The sequence below is a fragment of the Fusarium poae genome (genome assembly GCF_019609905.1).
Source record: "Fusarium poae strain DAOMC 252244 chromosome Unknown contig_2, whole genome shotgun sequence".
NCBI classification, from domain to species: Eukaryota; Fungi; Ascomycota; class Sordariomycetes; order Hypocreales; family Nectriaceae; genus Fusarium; species Fusarium poae.
The window spans coordinates 809,339-831,328 of record NW_025408660.1 but is presented as its reverse complement, the minus strand read 5'-3'; the positions used below and the strand labels follow the sequence as shown (position 1 = coordinate 831,328).

Sequence of the window (21,990 nt, the reverse complement as noted above, 5' to 3'; positions counted from 1 at the left end):
TTTTCACAACAGCGAGAACGAATGTTTGAAACAACAGCCACAAACCGTGCTCAAACGTTTCTTCGACGGGTTGATTGAATAGCCTAGAGTCTAGCGCATCGCTCAGTGCGTTTTTAGACTGTCATGGCGACCTCGTTGCCCCAAGAAGGGGCATGGCCCGCCGAATTCCGCGAGCATGCCACGCAACTCGGTAAATACCTCAAGGACACCCTCCTGTACATCGAACGCGCGAAAGACCAACCCGTTCCCTATGATCTGGCCAGGACTATGGCTATGGGCGCACTGTCCCTTGTTAACAAGATCAACAACATCCCAGATGTCAGCACCGTACACGACGCGCTCCGGATGGCGAGAACGGAAGCAAAGATCGCAGCGGAAAGCACGATGCAGGCTCTAGACGAAATCAAGATGGAACTTAAACAAGCGGCAAACACAAGCCAGCGGACGCTGGAAAAAATACGTGAGAGTCATGAAAAACAAGACGAAACGAAGGCGGCGGCCAAAGAATCGACCGACATCGGCAGAACAGTCATGAGACTGGTGAGGGAGGCCAAAGACACAGAACAGCATAATCGATCGGGCACACTGCGAACCTACGCATCTGTAGCGGCTGGAAATGGGCTAGCTACAAGCATACACAATCCACTGAACCAACTCAAGGCACCGCCATCGCAAGTACTTCGTGAGATCATAGTAAACGTTCGGAACCCACTTACCGTAGCCAGCCTACGGGCGATGAACCCCCGCAGCCTGAAGGCACACGTAGACCGTGCTATAGAACAAAGCGGCAATGAGCACATCGAGAAGATCAAGACAGCATCAACTAACCAACTGAAAAGCGGTGACCTCAGCATCAAAACGGCTACGACTTCTGACATGGAGATACTCCGACAGTTCGCCGAGGACTGGGAGCACCGACTCGGCATTGGAGCCTCTGTTCGTATCCCAACATATGGCGTACTCGTGCACGGCATCCGCACTAGCTCGATGGATGTTGGACGATTTGAAGACACGAGAGACAACATACTGCAGGAAAACAGGCCGTTCATCCCAAACGCCGGGATAAAGTATATCGGATGGCTCACGAGGACAGCCGCGACGAAGAGCGCATCCTCGGTTATCATTGAGTTCACAAAGCCACAAGATGCTAACAAGATCATTGATGAAGGCTTGATCTGGCAAGGGGAGGTCTTTCAGTGCGAACTGTATGACAGGTCGTGTCGATTGAGGCAATGCTTCAGCTGTCAGAGATACGGCCACATAGGAACCCAGTGCAAGGCAACAACGAGATGCGGCTACTGCGCTCAAGAACATGCGTCCCGCGAATGCTGCGTCAAGTCCGACAAGAGCGTACCTCGAAAGTGCGCCAATTGCAAAGGTCAACATGAAGCATGGAGCCATCAATGCGTAGACAGGAAGCAGGAGATGGCCAAAGTCAAAGCGGCGTATGCTGCCCGCCCTAGATACCATCTGGTTCCACAAAGTAGCGCGGCAGTCAACCAGACAAACACGATGGTGGGGGTCCAGAAGGAACCGACCGGACGAGTCGTGCGGGAGAGAGCACCATCTCTCCTACCCGGCCGCACCCAGCAGGATCGACAAGGAAGAAGCAGGTCGCCGACAAAGAGGGGACAAAAGAGAGTCAACCCTGAAAGTAATACAGTCCCAACCAACGGTGTGGGAGACGAGATCACGGTCAACACAGGAAGTCAACGACCCCATAGGATCATAACGCAAACTAGAAGAGCCCTGGAAGCTCTTGACGCAAACCTGATGCGACCACACGGCACATATCAAACGGACAGCATGGACGTCGATGACCGCCAATGAGCTGCACGAGGTCACTTTCAATACTGCAGTACAACGTAAGGAAGTCAAGGGATATCGTAATGGCCACCCTACTACGGGACCCGAAGATCACGAACTTTGATATCCTCGCCATTCAAGAACCATGGGTGAATACCTTTGCGGACACCACGCACCATCCGGCGAAAGATCATTTTCACTTATGTTATCCACAGAGCAAGGACGAGGGCCCAGCGAAGGTCTGCATGTTCATCAACAAGCGACTCGATCACTCCAAATGGAAATTTGAATCATACAACCAGTGTATTTGCACGGTAACCCTCGCCCTAGGACAAGGAAACGATACCGGGGAAATCAAACTGCACAACATTTACAATCCCGACCAGAAAGCAGAAAACAGGCAGAGCGTACTACCTGATCTACGGAGAGTCCTCCTTTCAGCTCAGCAAAGAAAACAAATAGTTGTAGGGGACTTCAATCTACATCATGAGATGTGGGGAGGCCCGGATGGTCCCAGAACGGAGGCTGAAGCGGAGGACCTTGTAGAGCTCATGGAAGATTTTGACCTCACAAGCACTCTAGCGCCAGGCACCATCACGTACGAAGAAGGCAGTAGACAGGCAACCATCGACCTCTGCTTGGCGACCCTTGGCTTGGCGGACCGGATCATCAGGAGCGAGGTTGATCGCAGCCTCGACCACGATTCGGACCACCTGCCGATTGTCACTTCTCTTGACATCTCAGTCAAAGAGCTCAGCCGAGAGCCCAGCAGAAACTGGAAAACGGTAGACGAGAAGAGACTCAAGTCTGCGATAGTAAATCACTTGCCGCCACGGCGAAGACCTAGAACTCGAGGCGCGCTCGACCGATACGTGGGAGAGTTAGTTACAGCTTTGCAGAATGCGATAGATGAAGCCGTACCACAACGGATATGGTCGCCCAAGTCTAAACAGGCTGGCGGTCCATTCCATTTCCATCCACGCAGCCTCTTGTAGAATGGATGGGCGTCCATGTAGGCCCACCGTGGATGGAATGGATGGAAATGGACGCTAAGAGTGGGCCCGTGGAATGGATGGACGTGGAAATGGAAATGCGTGGACGCTATAAAGGGACAGTACACGTGATCCTCCCACCTGTTGCCTCCCGGGCCTCCGCAAAGCTCATTTCAGCTAACACATCAGTCCCTGGCACCTTTATATCCTCAAGGAGCTTCTCAGTGCTCTTAATATAGCCTCCGCAATGCCATGACCTCACCGTCTGTGTCATCCCGATCGTACTAGCGTCCAGCCTGGCACGATCGTCACGAACCATTCGACCACACGTTGAGAAGAGCCTCTCAACATCGGCAGACATAGGAAGGACAGAGAGCACATCGAGAGCCATCTGTGACAGACGTGGATACTCTTCCCGTCTCTCATACCAATAGCTAATAGGATCTAGGATATTCTGGTCGGGCTTGTGGACGTCACGGAACCAATCGCTGTATTCGTCGCCAACAGCATGTGTAGAACTGCTAGCCGCGTCCTCGGCTTGTAACAAGGTAGTCATCGATGAAGGTGGTTGTAATAGAGTCGGCGCCTGACGAGATTCTTCACGATACTCGTCAAAGGGATTCCGATATATGCGCCGTTTCATCGTGACCGGCTCGCCGCGTTCTCGATCTCGAGAGATAATTCGCGGCTCGTAGTGAGACCGGTATAGTTCTTCTACAAGGGACTTTGCAGTTTGGATCCAGTCTAGACGGTCTGCCCACACGTCCTCGAAATATCCCCAACGATACGCTGGATGAAGTGCAATGGCGGCATAATAAACCGGCGTCTCGTCAAGCCGCGAGTAGTACTTGTCAAGCTTTTTCCAACAGAGGTTAATGTTAACCTTGAAGTGCTCGGGATCGGGATATCGATGGGCAGCAGCCTTATATACCTCCATTTTGCCAAGAAGATATTCATAGCCAAGCAGGGCATCCCACGGGCACCCACCTGAAGAATACGCCTGCGGACGGTACTGTGGGTAATATGCGCTTCGGTTGTCTTCACGAGTGGATTAAGATATTCGAAAGCGGCGCGGAGGTATGGATCTTCACTTTGTCGGAAAGAAGAGTTGCTGTTGATGATCCACAAGACTACCAAACGCTGGAAGTCTAGCCGATCAAAACGGCCAATGATCTGGTTTGCGATCTGCTGCTCTCGCGCGTCACGGGTATTCAACTTCATCATCTCGGCAATATTCCTCGATGGTGTCTTCTCCTTTGCTTTGCTAGGCGGCTTCCGTCTTCCGGAAGGGTCGCAGACCTTGTGGTCATTCCAGAGATGAATCTCCGCGTTCTGCGTACCGCTCGAGGCCGCCGAATGAGGGTTTGGCCTGCGACTGTCAACACAGACCTTGCAAACCCATCGCCGCTTTGTATCGTCATCGCTCTTCTCGATATCGTAGCCGAATTGCCATATCCACGACGATGTAGACGCACAGCGTTGGGATTGCGTGTAGCCAGGGAAGTCTTTCCAAGGGAAGAGGTCCCACGAGTTCTTCTTATCCTCTTGGTCTGGCGGCTCGAGCACCATAGAGCTGATAATTGGGCTCTCAGCCATTCTACGCGGTACAGAATGCAGTTGCATGGAGATGCTGGAACGCGGCACCATGACGCGAAATGTCCACGACCCAATAGCTGTTATGTTCTGTTTAAAAATACCTTAATTTGTATGTGAAAATGCCTGGTATATAGGTACTTGAGATCTCTACCGACCATGGCCAAGTTGGTCTACCCTGAATTACAGGGTATTTTAGGGACTAGGCTAGGGAACCCCCTACCAGTCCATCCCCCTGCTTCCATTTCCACCTATCCATTCCACGGAACCCTGGCGTGGATGGATGGATTATGTAACGGCCAGCTCCATTGAATGGATGGAAATGGATGCACGGACCATCCATTTCCACGCCGTGGATACGTGGACGGTGGACGTGGAATGGATCGCCAGCCTGAGTCTAAACGGGGGTGGGACGAAGAATGCATGAGGGTGTTGACGGAGACCAAGCGTCTCAGACGAATATACAGCCTCTACCACACGGACGAAACATGGGAAGCATACCGAGCGGCCAGGAATAACAAAGGCAGGGTGATCAAGAAAGCGCTCAGGAGAGCGCACCGAGAGAAGGTGGAGAAGGCGTCAAAGTCACCAGAAGCCCTCTGGAAGTTAGCCAAATGGGCCAGGAACAGAAACACGCAGGCACCAGAAGTGACACCCACGATACAGAACCCAGACACTCTTCAGATGGTCTCAGACCCAGCAGAGAAGGCGGAGATCTTCAGAGAGGCCTTCTTTCCCGCCCCACGGGAAGCTGAACTTGGCGATATCGAAGGCTCAACATATCCGGACCGAATAACGATGCCACCCATCACAGAACAAGAAGTAGAGCAAGCGATACAAGAAGCCTCTCCATTCAAAGCTCCTGGTCCTGATGGTATCCTGAACAAAGCACTTCAGCTGGCGGCGACATGGATCAAACCTCACTTAACGGTGATATACAACCAATGCCTCAATCTGGGATACTGTCCCCAAAACTTTAGAGAGTCAACGACAGTGGTGCTAAAGAAGCAAGGAAAAGATAACTACACCATCCCTGCGTCATACCGGCCGATAGGATTGTTAAACACTATAGGCAAGATCATGGATGCCATTATAGCAGATCGGTTAAGTTACGTGGCAGAGATACACAGCCTGCTCCCTTCAACACATATGGGAGGTCGAAAGCTGAGATCTACCGAGCATGCAATACACCACATCATCGACAGGATCTACGAAGCTTGGAATAGGGGGCGAGGGCAAGTGGCGAGCCTGCTCCTGCTTGATGTCTCTGGCGCTTTTGATAATGTATCACACAAGCGGCTCCTACACAACCTACGGAAGAGAAGGATTGACGAGAAGACGGTCAGGTGGATCGCCAGCCTTCTTCAAGACCGATACACTAGAATCTCGATCGATGGATTCAAGACAGAACGACACAAAGTCTCAACAGGCACAGTACAAGGCTCGCCCCTCTCACCCATTCTCTACATCTTCTACAACGCAGACCTTGTCGAGAAATGTGACTTGGAAGAGGAAACCACTGCGACTGGATTCATCGACGACGTAGCTATCTTAACATGGGGAGGCTCAACGATAGAAACATGCAACAAGCTCCAACGGGCACTCCAAAGAGCAGAGCAATGGACGAAAACCCACGCGTCCGTCTTTTCGCCTAGTAAATTCCAGCTGATACACTTCACTAGAGCACGGACGAGAATAGACACACAGCATCCGCTACACACAACATGGGGTGAGATCCCCGCAAAGCAGACTTGCAAGTATCTGGGGCTCATTCTGGACTCGGCACTGCGATGGAAACCCCATTTAGGTGAGGTACAGCGGAAGGCGACAAGGACGATCTCAGCTCTCCATAGCCTGGGAAGCTCAACCTGGGGCCTTACGTTCCAAGACATGAGAAACATCTATCGGGGTGCTGTGCTGCCACAGATCATGTATGCGTGCTCCGCATGGTCGAACGCCAACTGGAAAACACGGAACACGCCGTACACCCACAAGACATTGGAGCAATTACAACGTCTACAGGCGCGAGCGGCCAGGGTAATTTCTGGTGCCTTCAAAGCCACATCAATTCCAGCCCTGGATATTGAGACCTATCTCCCTCCCGTTGAGCACCAGATCTGGAGGCACAACGTCGAGTGTCTAGGAAGAATCACTTTCGGGACAGAAACCTTTGGGGAACAGGAACAACAACGCCGCGCAAACCGCATACGAGAGCGGAACATCTGTTGGAAAAACCTGAGAATCCCCCTTCCTTTCAGGGTTTAGACTGTTATTAGTCAGAAAGTCCTAGATTTAGAGTTCAAAGTCCTAGATGAACTCATCTGGAGATATAAACTCGAGAAGAACTCTCACCCAGAACTACTGCGCAATATAACAACACGGCTGGAGATCGCGGAATAAGCACGCTTTATATGGTGTTGCCTGCTTCTTTCGAAATGAGGATGGCAAGGCCCGCAAGCTCATTCTGGGAGTGTCTGAGCTGACAGTTCGGCACTTCGGGGCTAATATTGGATACGAGATCATCGAAATACTCGAGTCATACGAGATCTCAGAGGAGAAAATTGGTTACTTCACGCTTGACAACGCACAAAACAACGGCACTGCAATCAGTGAAGTAAATAGTGTGGCCGTAAATAAGACGATATCATATTCAATATCGTATTGCCTGCACGGTATAAAAATACCGTGCAGTGCAAGCAACACCGGAAACCGTGTAGTACAGTGCATGGTCGTTCAAATATCGTATAAATATGATATCAAATATAGTACAAATACTATGTAATTAGATCAATATGAGGTCTCTCCCCATATATGAAGCAGTATGAAGATCCCAATTTACAGAACTTTTTACTAATGAAGTGTAACCTGGTTAGGACGTTGATCTGCACTCGGCTGATGCCGATAGTAATAACACCACCAAATAATGGCCTCGCTACAAACTCCTAAGTGTTTGAGTATGTAACAAGCTCGACAGCTCTCTGAGAGCTTCCAGTTCTTCTTTTCTTTAATATAATCAATTTGTTGGTTCCCAAGAACACTTCTGAACGAATAAGGCCTTTGCCCCTTACACGAAGCGTGTCAGCTCCTGAATCTTTCCCTACTTCATCAACAAGTCTTATTCTACGAAATAATGACTTCTCAGCGCCCAGGCATTAGCGTTTCCTTCACGGCTACATCATCCCAGACTTCCCTAGCCCCTGATTCGTCGGTTATCAGCGACAACGGAGATTCTGATGTCGGAGAGACATCTATTTCACCGTTGTTAGCCTCTCGATTTAAGAAGAAGAAGCGTACGTCGAAGATATGGGATCATACGCCCTTTGGAAGGAATCAGATCGTCCGTAATACGGAAGGTCAGATTATATGGCGTTGCAAGTACTGTAAAGGGAAGCCTGCCGAATATCTCGAAAATGGAGGCACGGCACACATCTACAAGCACCTTAAATCTCACACTACTCTCCATATATTAACGCCTAATGAAGAAAGGGCTGCTAAAACACGGAATCACCTTGAGGAAGCCTTCTCACGGATGTCTCAGAACACGAATCCCCTCAAACGCCGTCGACACGATGACGAAACGACAGATCTTGACGCTGATAAATTTGAGCAACTGTATGTAGAGTGGATTGCAGACTGCGGGATTGCACTTCGTATGCCAACAAGAGAAAGCTTTCGAGCGTAAGTGCTCTAACATACTTAATATTAATGGTTCATATACTAATCTTATGCCCTTTTAGCTTGCTCAAATTCCTCAATCCTGGAGTTCTCTCGATTTTACCTACATCACATCAAACGATTCGCGAGTGGGTGGTGCGAACGTTTGGGACGCAAAAACGACGTATACGACAAGTTCTCCAATCAGCTATCTCAAGAATACACTTCACCATCGATATATGGTCCTCTCCAAATAAGCTTGGTATCCTTGGTATTGTTGCACACTTCATTGATAGTAATGGCGAGCTGGTTTCATATTGTGTTGCTTTACGAGAGGTACATGGCAGGCATTCAGGAGAGAATCAGGCCCATATTGTGATGAATGTCGTCGAGGACTACGGAATTGTCACCCAGATTGGATACTTTGTTTCCAGACAATGCAGACTCGAATGATACGTTGATGAACTCTCTACAGAAATGTACGTCTCTATCCATTTATTGAGAGAACAATACTAAGGATTAATAGTGTTGAATGAGAGGCACAATATCATATACGACGCGAAACATCACCGCCTTCGTTGTAACGGTCATACCATTAATCTAGCAGCGCATGCGTTCATGTTCCCAAAAACCGCACCCGGCGAAGCCCCTACGAAAAATCAGGTTAAAAGGATACTACGAACGAATATATCAAGCCTTCAGACGCTGATATATTGAAGTGGAGGAAGGCTGGTCCTCTTGGCAAGCTCCACAACATCGTTGTCTTTATCCGATGTAGTCCACAACGGATACAGAGGTTTAAAGAGATCAGTGAGGAAAAGGGTCTTCTTCGTGACAACGATACAAGATGGAACTCAAAGTACTACATGATTGAGAGAGCCATTGAGCTCGCTGATCAAATTGATTACTATTGCTCAAAGGAGAAGGACCTTAAGCTTGATTCGCGTATGTTATATACCCAATTGAGAGGACAACACTAATAGTCTCTAGTTTCCGAACAAGACTGGGCTGAGCTGAAAAAATTTGCAACTTCCTCAAATCATTCACCGATGCCACCAAGGCTGCAGAAGGTCACGCGCATGCAATCGATCGAACGCTACCCATAATGGACTTCCTGCTTAGCAAATTTGAGGCTGCACAAATCGAGTACGCAGATGTCGCTTTTATGGCGCCTTGTATTGATGCTGGATGGGCGAAACTCGACGCATATTACACTCTTACAGAGCGGTCATCTGCTTATGTTGGAGCTATTGTCCTCAGCCCTCATCGTAAGTGGCACTACTTTGACACCGCCTGGGAAGAACATCCTGAGTGGATTGAGAGCAATAAGACTGCCGTAGAAGATCTCTGGAAGTCTCGTTACGCACCAGTCGCCAAGTCAGCGGAGTCGTCAGCCCAGTCCTTGGTTGAAAAGCCACTAGCGAAGAACTCGTTTCTGGCATGGGAAGACGAACATGAGGATTCCGAGCTTCCTACCCTATTCGACGAGTATCAGAACTATATATCAGCCCCAAGAATCAAAGTCAAGGATGTACGAAGGTGGTGGCTTGAGGATACACAACAAACGCTCTATCCAAACCTTTCCAAAATGGCGCTGGATCTTTTGTCAATTCCTGCGATGTCTGCTGAGCCAGAACGTCTCTTCTCCGATACAAAAATCACCCTCCAAGATCGCAGGAACAGGTTAGGGATTGATATAATTGAGGCAATTGAATGCATAAAGTCCTGGTCGAAGACTCACAACTTGGCTTGGGTTGACGATGCTGAGCTTGTCTTAGATACAGCTATCATTGGAGAAGGTGAACAGAAGGGGACTTCTAACATTATACCTGATATTACGAGCAATAGATAGTATGCAAGCAATTCAAACTCACAATGCTTGGATCTGTGGAGTTTTCTTTTGACCTCTAGATCTACTTCATTCTCACACCTAAGCAATAGGAGTGACGTTAAATTGGTCAACTATGTAGCTTAAGCAAACCCTTAAAATACGCGAGCGGGATCTAGGAAAACGTTTTCCCGATCGTTCTCGTTATCTGGCAATAGTATAATCTTATATGTTGGCTCTGAATAGCTTCATCTTGTTACGGTCCGCGGGACGATCTTGAAGCTCAGCCTTACTCGATTTGGTTAGTTTCATGCTTAGGCCATGTGGCTCTTCGCACGCCGTGCGATATGATATTACGATACGATATTACTTAAATATAGTGGAATACCGTATGCCGTGCAGTGCACCGAATTCCTAAACAATCCAGTGCAGTGTGGCGCTGAAAAAATATCGTATACGGTATTTTGCACTATTTACTTCACTGGTTTCGAGTAGTCGCCGCCAACCTCGGCGATGGGCAGGCACTTGAGTGCCATCTTGAGGGAGCCCTGAACCTTTTTTACTTCCTCTTCTGAAAAACAGGACTGAATGAAGCTGAGCGTCGCAGTCCCACCTTCAACCACCTCACCGACAAAGTGAGTGAACCGATCGTCATTGAGCCTGCCCTCGAACTGCATTGTGGCAAGGGTCTCCTGCGGGATGCGGCGAGTACGTCGAATGACAGTGCATGAGACGTCGACGCGGGCCTCGTGGGATGTCGACTTTGTGTCATTCAGGTACTTGGCCGACCCTACCGCCTTGATGATGCCGAGGTCCAGCGCGATGGCCCCTTCAATGTTGAGACCAATGGACTTGCGGGCTTCGTCGAGAGTTTCTGTATATGAGTACTCCGCATTCTGGACCTTGTCGGCTATCTCTTGCTTGGTGTTTACAACTTCGTTGCTCCAGAAGGAAGCGCCACCGAAGAATTGCCCAGTTCGAGCATCGTAGAGCATGCCGAGCTGGACGTCTTCACCTAGAGAAGGCAACGACAGAACATTGGATGGAACCAACATTGCTTCGTATGGGCCCAAAGGCAAAGGATTGAGAAGGTGATTTTTTCTCAGTGAAAGGTCTGTGTCAGACAATAAGCTTCCACAGGGATTATTGATGGCACCAGTCAATTGATGAGAATTATCTGAGGAGCAAGAACCCAATGACAAGATGCAGTGAGTCGCGTAGTTCTCTATACACATATAAAGCATTGCATGTTGAAGTAAGCATTTACTAGAAGGGGAATGTCGTAAAATCATACGACTATACTGCAGGAGGCCCACCGTTTACTGGGCACATGCAAATTAACGGTTTAACTATGGCTATTCTGGCCTGATCATTTCCCCTCTTTTAGACCTAACTAAAGCTTCCTTCGTCATATGCATCCGTCTATTCCTAATCCAAGACTCGTTTAGTTAAAACGACCTGCTAATTGCCTTGTGCAGGGTAGCTTCGGTAGTAACAGGACCAGCCCGCACTGCTAAAAGCGGCTCCGTTCTAGGACTAGCCGGTACCGTTAGAGTTACGGAAAGGGAACAATAAAAAATGGCTTGGAGGCCGCTTTTACGTCCTGACATAAGCATCAGACCCGCCTATCAAGTAGACACATGTACCGATAAGTCTCTACTCCAAAACTTACAAAGAGAATGTTATTGCGAAGAGGAAGGTGTACATGTACAATACTGTAAAGGTTACACAACATTCATGCAATCTACCGAGGTTCGCACTACCTCAGCTGCCACCAGAACGAGCTAATAAACTCAGTGCAGCCTACTACGCGGAGGTGGGCACATAGACCGGTCCGCCACAGAAGATTGTCATACTTTTACCGTCATGCAGCTAAGACGCTTATACATAAGACGTTCTAGGAAAAGGTCTCCCGCATGAGGCCATAACACACACTCATGGATTTCATAGATCCCTTCTAGAGCCAGTGGCTTAGCTGCCAAATAGAATAAGACATCCTGATATATCAATGCCTTTAACATGTAGTTCTCTGTAATTAGAGAGTTGGTATGCTGAAGGATGATTGTATGTTTTGAGTTCACTTTCAGCTTACTGCAAGAAGTTGTGCCGTGTCTCAACCGCATGCGGGCAATTTCGTGGAGAGCTGAAAGGCTGGAAATAGGCTCTGTTATTGTCGATCTCCTGCAAGCGGGTTTATGTGGCGTTCCTGCCGGCTGTAGATCAGTCCGAAATAAGTATCTCATCCCTAATTTCTCCCTACTCGGCCTAAAACACACAAAGTACCTCGGGAAACTGGCTTCCAAGCAGACCCCTCAAGGGCGTGAATCGGGAAAATTAGAGCTTTGTCAGTAGTCGAGGTGCATGGTTTATCGTAGTTTTCCCAGAAGGAATAAACTATACTATATCACACTTACGTCATTGGAATGAAGTGCGCCTTCGAGGTTTTCGGAGCTTGTTAATAGCCTTCGTATGGGCCGTTGACCCGGCGTTTATCATTCTACTCCGAGTCTCTTTGTCAATGCCTCTATATGTCGGAGTGCCCCTTCTACCACCATTCTACCTATAGCGCGACGGGCTTTTATTATCTAGATTTAACATAGTTCAGCTTTTATCCAGCACTCACATGTTACGACCCAACAACTAGAGGAAGGACGTGTCCCGTGCACCCCACTTTTTGCGCCAATAGCCGGTAGCCTACCCTGTAACAGTCGAACCGATAACGTTCGATCTGCATATACCCAAGTATATATACACATTCATTTAGCATTAGGTAGAACTTAGCTCACCAACTATCAATAAAACATCTTTACCTGAATACGCCTTGCAAGCTCTATTCACTATTAAGAGACGTGACACTTCGCAACGCTCAGTGTTATACCTAACGGCAACGTCCATGTATTCATCCAGAAGAAGTACTTGTATTGGTTGGAATGTCTTGATCTGCTACGAAGCATGCCGGAGGGAATCAAGGCGGTACACAAGCTAGAGGCTTTAGTGGTAAGCTGCTCTAGATGTATATTGGAAGTTGTCTGACAAGGTTAGAGAAAATCGCGGGAGCGCAGAAACTGACAGAACTATTTCGAGATGCGCGCCGATTCATTCTTTCTCATGCTCGCGCCATCGAGGTTGCTCCATTGTATGCTTATGCGTCCGCACTCATGTTCAGTCCTGAACAAAGTCTCACCAGAGAGCTCTTTAAGAAGGAGGAGCCGGGTTGGATGGTATTGAAGCTAAGAATGGAGGTAGATCGGAACGCTTGCCTGCAGACGCTTGAGGACCATAACGGTGGGGTGACGTCGGTGGCATTCTCGGCAGATGGCCAGCGTCTGCATTTGGCTCATATTATGACACAGTCAAGATCTAGAACGCAGCCACGGGCGCATACGAGAAGATGCTTAAGGTCCACAACGGTAGGATGACGTCGGTAGTATTCTCGGCAGATGGCCAGCGTAGTGAGCGCAGGGTACGCTTCTCACATGGCCACTTCGTAGAAAAGTCATAGAGGCGCATCGAAGTTGCTCAAGGTCGAAGGTCACATTCCTCATTCTCAAGACATCATTCTACTCCTATTGCCATTGTTATAGCCCACACAAAACCATTCACCGCCCTTCTATTATACCGCTGCGAGAAATCATCAGCCGTCAATCACCATCGGCAAAATGGCCGGCCCTTTCTATTTGGATAGTGTAGTGGTTGATGAATTCCTGGTCAAGGAATTCGTCCGCAACCCAGACTTGGCAGGGCCCCTACAAAATATCTTGCCCATGCTCAACAAGGTGTCAAAAACTCTCAGAACTTTCGGGGATTGGCTAATGACCAATAATGCCGTGGGAGCCTTCTGCAGATGGGCCCCAATCTTGGGTACATTTATCTCGGCCGTGATTTTATTTAGAAAGAATCCGGTGGCGGGGGCACCCGCTCTTGTCATGGCGATGGCCGGACTTGTGGGAGAGTTCAGAGCGATGTCGCAAGGAAGCATTAAAAAAGCGTTATGGGAAGGTATCAAGGCTCTTGCAGGTCAACTTAAATGGTCTCTTCTTTGGAATCCCTGGTTTATTGCGGGTGCTATAGCTCTTGTCGGAGTGATTTGGGTCCTATACACAACATGGTTTTAGGTGGGGTCTGTCACAGCCTGAGTCTGAGCCCAAGCCCGAATCTCAACCTGATCCTGGGGGCGCTATACCATGCAGTACCCACCCCCCGTACGTACCCACCACTCGTACACCAAAAATATTTCCTCCCCATACAAAATGCAACTTTTCAACGTCGTACTAAAAAATTACCAAAAATGGCAACAACGTGACGTTTCATATGAATATGTTTCAATTTGCTCAAAGTTCAATATCTTCTAGGTTTCTTGACTTTACGGCCCCTGCGAGTGTGCATGACAGGTAATTCTTCCACCGCAGAATTTGAGCTTTCGCCCTCCTGCACCCCGCCAACCTCGATCACGTCCTCAGCAGCCTCTGTCTCTTGAGTTGCCCGAGACGGGCTGGAAATAACATCACCAGCCACTAGAGCCTCGGCCAATGTCATAAACTTATTATTGGGGTTCGGTACCGCCTTCCTCTTCTTACCTCTGCTCAGCCGGCTAACTTGCTCCTCCAAACTGGCTACTCTTGACCTTAGCGAGGCGATCTTTGACTCCTGGGCTTCAAACCCTTTCGAGATCACAGAATAGCGTCTCCTTGTTGAGGGACTCTTGTTCTTCCCCAGATCTCTGATGTGGCGGCTGGTCTTTGGTGTATTGTCAGAGTCCGTTTGTCTGTCTTTGGCTCCCTCCGATGCAGGCGTAGTTTCCTTCTTGTCTGGCTGAATTTCTGGATGTGCAAGTGCTTTACGTCGTGAAATCGGCCAGTTCCCAGTCACTCTCCAGCCCGAAAGTATATTCTTCTTGGTCATGCCCACTGTCCTGGCTTTTGCGTAGGCTCTAATGAAGTTGACCTTATCCACCGGTGCAGAATCAGTCAGACTGAGGAGCTTTTCCAGTTCTTTGCGGTACGCAGCTTTGGAGGCATTGAAGACTACATTGTCCAACGGCTGAAGGCCATGAGAGCAGTGTGCTGGGAGGTAACAACAATACACATTGTTTAAGAAGCACGTAGCCATCCACTCGTCCTAGATTTCGAATCAGCGTTAATCACAACACAGCCGAGCTAGGTACCCACAGATGCATGACTTCCGTGGCCGTCCAGTATGATAAGTCTCGCGTCGGACTCGTCTGCAGGTTGTGTCTGAGGCAGGTAGACCTCTTTGAGCCATTCAACGGCGATATGGTTGTCAGTCCAGCCGTTGTCGGAGGTGATATAATACCAGTCCGCTATCTTCCTAAACTCCTCGATAAACCATTGTTTCTGAAGCTCTTTACCTTTGAAGATGATCCCTGGTCTTAAAAGACGGCCATCGGCAGTCACGGCTTCGATGAAGCTGGTCCAAGTGCGGGACTGAGACCCTTTGAGGAAGGCCTTTCGCTTGGGATCGCTACTACCAATAACTAGAGAGTCTAGCCCTGATTTTGAAGTTCAATAGTAAGCCCATAGTAATAGCAGATGATCGCTTACCAAACCCTGCCATGATACCGCCCTCATCGACATTGGCCGTGTTCTCAGGCTTGATCCAACCATATTCTTGCTCCCGGATATCAAAGTACCAATTGACGGCCTTTGGAGTGAAGGAATTAAACCTTGACGCTTCCTGACGCCTGCCTATCTTCGTCTCGATAGCTGGATGGCGTTTCATGAATCGGGATATCCAGTGCACGCCGATAGTCCTTCCTTGACCTTGTTGTCTCAGAAGAGCAGCAACGGTAGCGCGAACTTGGCTGTGAGAGGGAGCATAGCCTAGTGCTTCTTGTCTGAGTATCCATGTAACCAACCTAGTCTCTTGAGACTTGGAAAGAAGCTGGGCAGGCTGGGTGATGTCTGATTTTGACGGTAAGCCTCTTAATCGGTCGGAGAGGGTGGCAGGAGGGATGCCATGCTTCTGTGCGGCCTGGTACTGCGAAAGGCCATTATCGGAAACATCTAGCATGGCATCTACAACATCGCTCACTGTGTAAGAGGTTGAAGACATTTTTTAAACGATTTTGGAAGATTAGTGTAGCTTAAATCGCAATGACGCATGGTCGAAGGCTACTGATGATAGTGGCATTTTAGAAGATTTTGCAAACGTGCCATGTGACCATTCGGCTTACGTGATGAAAAAAGAAATGTGCTAGGATCAATCAGGATGGGATTTTAGGCCAAACGGCCATTTCTAACGCTCATCACTCCAGTTTGGCTCAAGCAGTGATTGAGTGAAATCGGACATTTTGTATGAGGAAGATTTCTTTTTGGTGTACGAGTGGTGGGTACGTACGGGGGGTGGGTACTGCATGGTATTCTTGCTCCAACGTATATTAGTCCTCGCCCAAACGACCTCGACGGAATTCTGATTGAGCCCGACGAATTCAAGCTGAATGGGAAGCAATATGTACGCTATGTTGTTGTGGCAAAGTCCCAAAAGCACACCAAGAAAAGGACATCAGTCGTCTGGCAGTATGGTGAAGACATACAACTCAAGCAGGACCTGACGAAGAGGTTCTGGTACTGTTATCTGTGCGAACAACAGCAGCGCCAACAGGGACTTCCTATTTCCGGCAAGGGCAACTGTACTGCCTTAGACCATCTGGAATCGAAACACCAAATCGATAGGGAGACTGGTGAGCGCAGACATGCGAAGCGTCACCCATCGCAGCCATCAATCGTCGACTTCAACAACATATCCACCCTTGTATTCAAACGCCGATTTGACGAGTTCAAGGAACTTCTTATTCGATGGATCGTCTATTGCCACATCGCCTTCTTTCAAATCGAGAACCTCTACTTTCGCGAACTCCTCTTCTATATTTTCCCTGGCCTGACAACACTCCTTCCAAAGGCGAGACTAGTGGTTCGCAGATGGATAATAGAGGCCTTTGAGGCACGAAAGGACAGCCTGCGTCAAGAAATGCAAACGGCCCACAGCAATATATCGATATCGTTCGATATATGGACGTCACCGAACTATCAGGCTATCCTTGGATGTGTCGCGCACTTTATCAACAGAAGCGGCAAGAGAAGAACGGTTGTCCTGGCTCTTCGCGAACTAGTTGGCGAACATTCAGGTGAGAATATGGCAGATGTCCTCCTACATATATTTGATGACTACGGGATCAGTGGCCGGATCGGTTATTTCATGGCAGACAATGCAAGTTCTAATGATGCCTGCATCGACCTGGTCCTGAAGGCTCTTTACCCGAACATGAGCAGGAAACATCGCGTACGACGACGCCTTCGGTGTTTTGGCCATATCGTCAATCTCTGCGCCCAGGCGTTTATTATGGGAAAGGATGCTGCGAAGACCTGCAAGGATCTGGACTCTGCGTATAGAGAAGGGGACTACCAGGCTTTCTATCCATACGCGTATGGATTAATTAATCCATATGGAATAATCCATACGCGTTAATCCATATTCCATACGGGGATGTCGTATTCCATAAGTATGGCAATACGGCGGAAAAAAATTGATCCCTGTAGTAATCCCGTTCAGGGGCGATTTTCCAACTCTCCACTCTTTCTTTAATTCCAACACCACTGTGTAAGGACGCTGCGTATGTCCTCGCTGATGACATCCACTTCCACTGACCCTGCGGGGATTCCAGTGTCCACAAGCGAATTGTGCTCTTCCTTAATCTTTAGCACGAACCCTCGATTCTCAAGCGGCGATGTCCAAGAGCGCATGGCTCGAAAGCGTAAAACGACCGCAAATACTTGGGCTCACGCCCGTGAGCCCCTCAATTCGGAGCCATCTCGTTGCGGTCGCAAAAATAAGAAGATTTACTACTGCATGCATTGTGTAAGTCCGACTTACTCCACGACCGTTTCAACGACCTTTCGGAATCATCTGCTCAAGATACACGGCATTGAGCTGGAAGCCCATGAACATCCGATTAAAAAACGGCGTGACCGTCTGATTCAGGATGCTTTCGCCAAGGCCGGCGATATGCATGCTGCAAAGCAACTGGCAAAACGAGAAGAAACTCTGAGACATGCCATCAATCACAAAGCAGCGTTGGAGGCACTTATTCAGCTCGTGACTGTCCGTAATCTCTCTTACAACTGCAGTTCTTGGCCAGAGCTTCATGCGCTCATTTCTGCAGTCAATCCTGCGGCAGATGACCTCATCAGCCTTTCTCACGGCTCCATACAGAAGCTTGTCTCCAATTCCTTTCGTGTACACAAAGACATGTTGCGAAGAAAATTGCAGTCTACACCATGGAAACTTCATCTCTCTGCTGGCGTGTGGTCTGCTCCAAATCACAAAGCTTTCCTTGGGATATGCGTCAAATTTGTAGATCCGGATGCAAAGGAAGCGCTGCAGGCACTATTAGCTTTGTCGGAGTTGCCAGGTCTTGACGGGCCGGGTAGTCACGGTGGTGCCGAACAATGGAAGCTTCTTCAGCACGTGCTCGAGGATTATAATATCTGGAATAAGGTGGGGTTCTACACTGGTGATAACCACGGATCAAACGACAAATTATGCCACTTACTCGCCAATTATCTCCAGGAGAAGGGCGTCGACTGGGAAGCCAAGACCCGTAGAATCCGATGCCACGGCCATATAGTGAACCTGGCAGTTCAGGCTTTCCTTTTCATAGACTCAAAAGAGGCTGCTCGAGCGGCTTTGGAGCATATCGAAGACACCGATGAATCAGCTTTTGGCACTGATTTTTCTGAAAGGATCAAACCACAAAGGGCGCAAGGATGGCGGCGGCTTGGGCCTCTTGGAAAGGTGCACAACATATCGATTCACATGCGCGAAAACGACTATCGATGGAATGAATTCAAGAAGCGCGCTGGAAGATCGCTGGGGCTCGACAACGATACACGGTGGAACTCATGGTTTCTCCTGCTGGACACCACTCTCAATCTTCAGAGCTATGTTGAGTGGTACCAGAAGAAGGATTACCAGGATTTGCGAGACGACTACCTCACGCCTGATGAGTGGAGTGCTCTAGGGGAGACGCGTGCATTCCTTCAACCGTTCTGGAAGATCACTCAGCTTACAGAGGGTCGATACGCCACTCTAGACCGTTCACTTTTTACAATGGATGTTCTTCACAAACATTATACACAAGCATTCCAGAAACACTCTGGCAACGCCACACTACGGAGCTGCATTGCAGCTTCTTGGGCTGTATTCGATAAGTATTATCAGCTTACAGATGAGAGCCCTGCGTACGGTGCGGCAATAATACTTCATCCGTCACGACGTGTAGCCCATATAAAGAAGAACTGGCCAAAGTCCTGGCATAAACCAGTTCTTGACGGCGTGCGAAAGCATTGGAAAGACTACTACCACGAGCTCCCGCTCCCCACCACGACACCACAGCTGAGAGACGAAATACAGCGCCTTGATGAGTATGACCTACTCGCTCGGGAGCTTGACGTTGTTAGCCCATCTATGAGTGAGCTGGACGAGTACGATGCTTTCACGACGCAACCGCCCATTGTCATTGACTGCTCTCCACTTTCTTGGTGGCTCAGAGAAGAACAACAACAGACATACCCTCGTCTCTCTCGAATGGCTGTTGATATCCTCTCGATACCAGCCATGTCTGCCGAGCCGGAGCGCGTCTTCTCCGGGGCGAGACGCACAATTTCATGGGACCGGTGCCAATTGGGTAGTCGTACAATTGAAAGAGGTGAATGCATGAAGAGTTGGATCAAAAGCGGGATAACACAAGGTTACCCGGTAGATTTACTTGAAGCGGAAGGTATTGAGGATAACAACGTAGAGGGGCTAGATGATTCAGCTGGCTGGCAGAGCTCCAACCCAGATTCGGTTTAGTTGATAATGTAAATGACGTCATTTCTTAGTTTCCATATGTATGGATTAAGTTCCATATGGGTTGCATTCCATATTCCATATTCCATAAGGCGCCGTATGGAGTATGGAGTATGGATAGAAAGCCTGAAGAATAGCCGCTGCCACGCCTGCCTAGGCCATCGCTGTGGTGTTGCGAGATCACAGGCACAAGAGTGTGATACGGTCAAGGAGATTTGATACATTCTAGAATGACTCCGCATACTGAAAAGTTGAGAAGCGTCCAGTATTGCTCGGTGAAACTTGTAAACTTCCGTTGCGAGGTAAACTGGGATGTTGCGGGCTGTGTGACGTTGCTTTATGTAACTCGGTGTATTGCTTTGACTTATATCCATAGAAAATAGGTGGGAAAAGAAGTACCTTTCATTTGCGGCATTTTGATTGGATCAAGCCCCTGTCCGGTACGCGATGGTAGCCCCCACGCAGTCAAGGAGATAGTGGGTGGCACTGTTTTTAGGTATAGTCCGTAGACGAGGCTAGCTCGCAAGAGAATTGGAATTCCAAACATGGCGCTGATAAACCGCCTTCTGTTGTGGCGTAGTTACACGGCCGCCCAAGATCATCGAGCTGATGTTTGCCAACGCCAAGCCCCACTGGTTATCTCCGATACCCTTGTAACGTAACTATGGCTCTTCAGTGGGACCCAATAGGCCCACGGGTACCCGTCGCTATAAGATTTTCCAAATTTTCCAGAATATTTTACCTAAATTTACGAATAAAACTATGAAAACATTTCCATAAGTAGATGATGGCATTTTGAATATATATGAAGCTTTCTCTCGGACTTAAATCATTTATTGTAATTTATTTGGATTTTTACAACGTAGAGAATTTTATTCCCACGGGTACCCGTAACCAAAAGCGAGATTCTTACGTAAGCGCAACTTTTGAGATGTTTTAATTCTCCGAATTCTAGTTAACTATATAACATTTGAAGTACTATCAAAAGATACTGTAGGCGTTTTTTTTATTTTACATTTTTAACATCTTTCTTTGTGTTGTAAAATGAAGAATGATGAAAAGTCAGCGACGGGTATCCGTGGGCCTATTGGGTCCCCTCTTTAGTAGTTATTTCACCCTATGAGGTACCTCCAACAGCCCGACAAGGCTTCCCTCTTTCCAACCTAGTTATTTAGTTGCTTACTTGCCTCAGTCTCTTCCCCCTTTCGTCCTGTTCTCCCTTGCTTTGGTGGGCGTTGGTTAGAGTTAAAACTTGTTTTACCCTGCCATGAACATTAGTTATTACCACGTACCCGTTCAAAAACAGACCCGGTTCAGCTTTCCCAGACTTCTTTTGCCTTTTCTGTCAAACCGAATCCTTGTTGCTTCTTAACACTGTCCGTTCTGGGGCGACCCCATCTCATCAATCCATCCTCCTGTCGCAATTTCCCTTGTTAATCCCTGGAGCAGATCGCCATGTACGATGAAAGCTCGCCATCCACCGCCGAAGCCCGGCGCCTCAAGAAGCGAGAGCTCGATCGCAAAGCCCAGAGATTAGCCCGTGAGAGGACAAAAGGTAGAATTGCGCAGCTGGAGAGCATGGTAGACAATCTAAGACACAGCGACTCGAATGCACAGGTGTCTACGTTAATTGATGAGTTGGAGAAGATTACAAAGGAGAGGGACAATTTGTTACAAGTGCTCGACTCTCTAGGATCAACCATTCGTCGTCATCTTGGTGGCTCCAACACCAGCGAGATATCAACCGACATCAAACCCAAAGCTTCGCCACGCACCACACCGAGAGCTGATGGACCAGCAAAACCAAGTAGCTCTACAGTCCCAATTGACTCCGTTTCACAGACGAGTGGCTCTTCAATGCTGGAACTCCCTATGAACGCGCCCCCAACGAATCCCCTCGCCTACAACAGCTGGACGTATCCCGTCAGCAACAGTCCATATGAGACCTCCACGGCCTTTGACAGCTCCATCCTCCCACCATCTGGTGACGGTTTCATGGATATTCAACCTCTCCTACCAAGCCTTCCAACTCCTGCCCCCGAAGACGATGATGTTATATTCCCTAAAGCCACAGTCTTGTGCCACTGCTCGAGCCCCACGAATTGCGCGTCCAACTACTACGGCGTGAAGCCTGACGTTTGGCGTACAATCAACGAAACCGTACAGAATCGCCCAAAAGAATTGTTCGAAAGGGTCAGCAATCCAGTACCGGCCGACAGGTGCACCGCCGAAGTATTTCGGATCGCTTGA

At 48.6% G+C, this 21,990-nt stretch overlaps 3 protein-coding genes across 3 annotated transcripts; 2 read left to right on the top strand and 1 right to left on the bottom strand.

Moving 5' to 3' along the window:
• Window positions 1–10,346: 10,346 nt before the first annotated feature.
• FPOAC1_013501 (uncharacterized protein) lies at window positions 10,347–10,928 on the bottom strand (the record flags this gene model as incomplete). The annotated part of the gene is made up of 1 exon (XM_044857842.1): window positions 10,347–10,928. The coding sequence occupies one exon, from the start codon at window positions 10,926–10,928 to the stop codon at window positions 10,347–10,349; it is 582 nt and encodes a 193-aa protein (XP_044701224.1).
• A 2,604-nt stretch (window positions 10,929–13,532) lies between these two features.
• FPOAC1_013500 (uncharacterized protein) lies at window positions 13,533–13,988 on the top strand (the record flags this gene model as incomplete). The annotated part of the gene is made up of 1 exon (XM_044857841.1): window positions 13,533–13,988. The coding sequence occupies one exon, from the start codon at window positions 13,533–13,535 to the stop codon at window positions 13,986–13,988; it is 456 nt and encodes a 151-aa protein (XP_044701223.1).
• A 7,207-nt stretch (window positions 13,989–21,195) lies between these two features.
• Window positions 21,196–21,990, top strand: FPOAC1_013499 (uncharacterized protein; the record flags this gene model as incomplete). The annotated part of the gene is made up of 1 exon (XM_044857840.1): window positions 21,196–21,990. One exon carries the CDS (start codon window positions 21,196–21,198, stop codon window positions 21,988–21,990), a length of 795 nt encoding a protein of 264 aa, XP_044701222.1.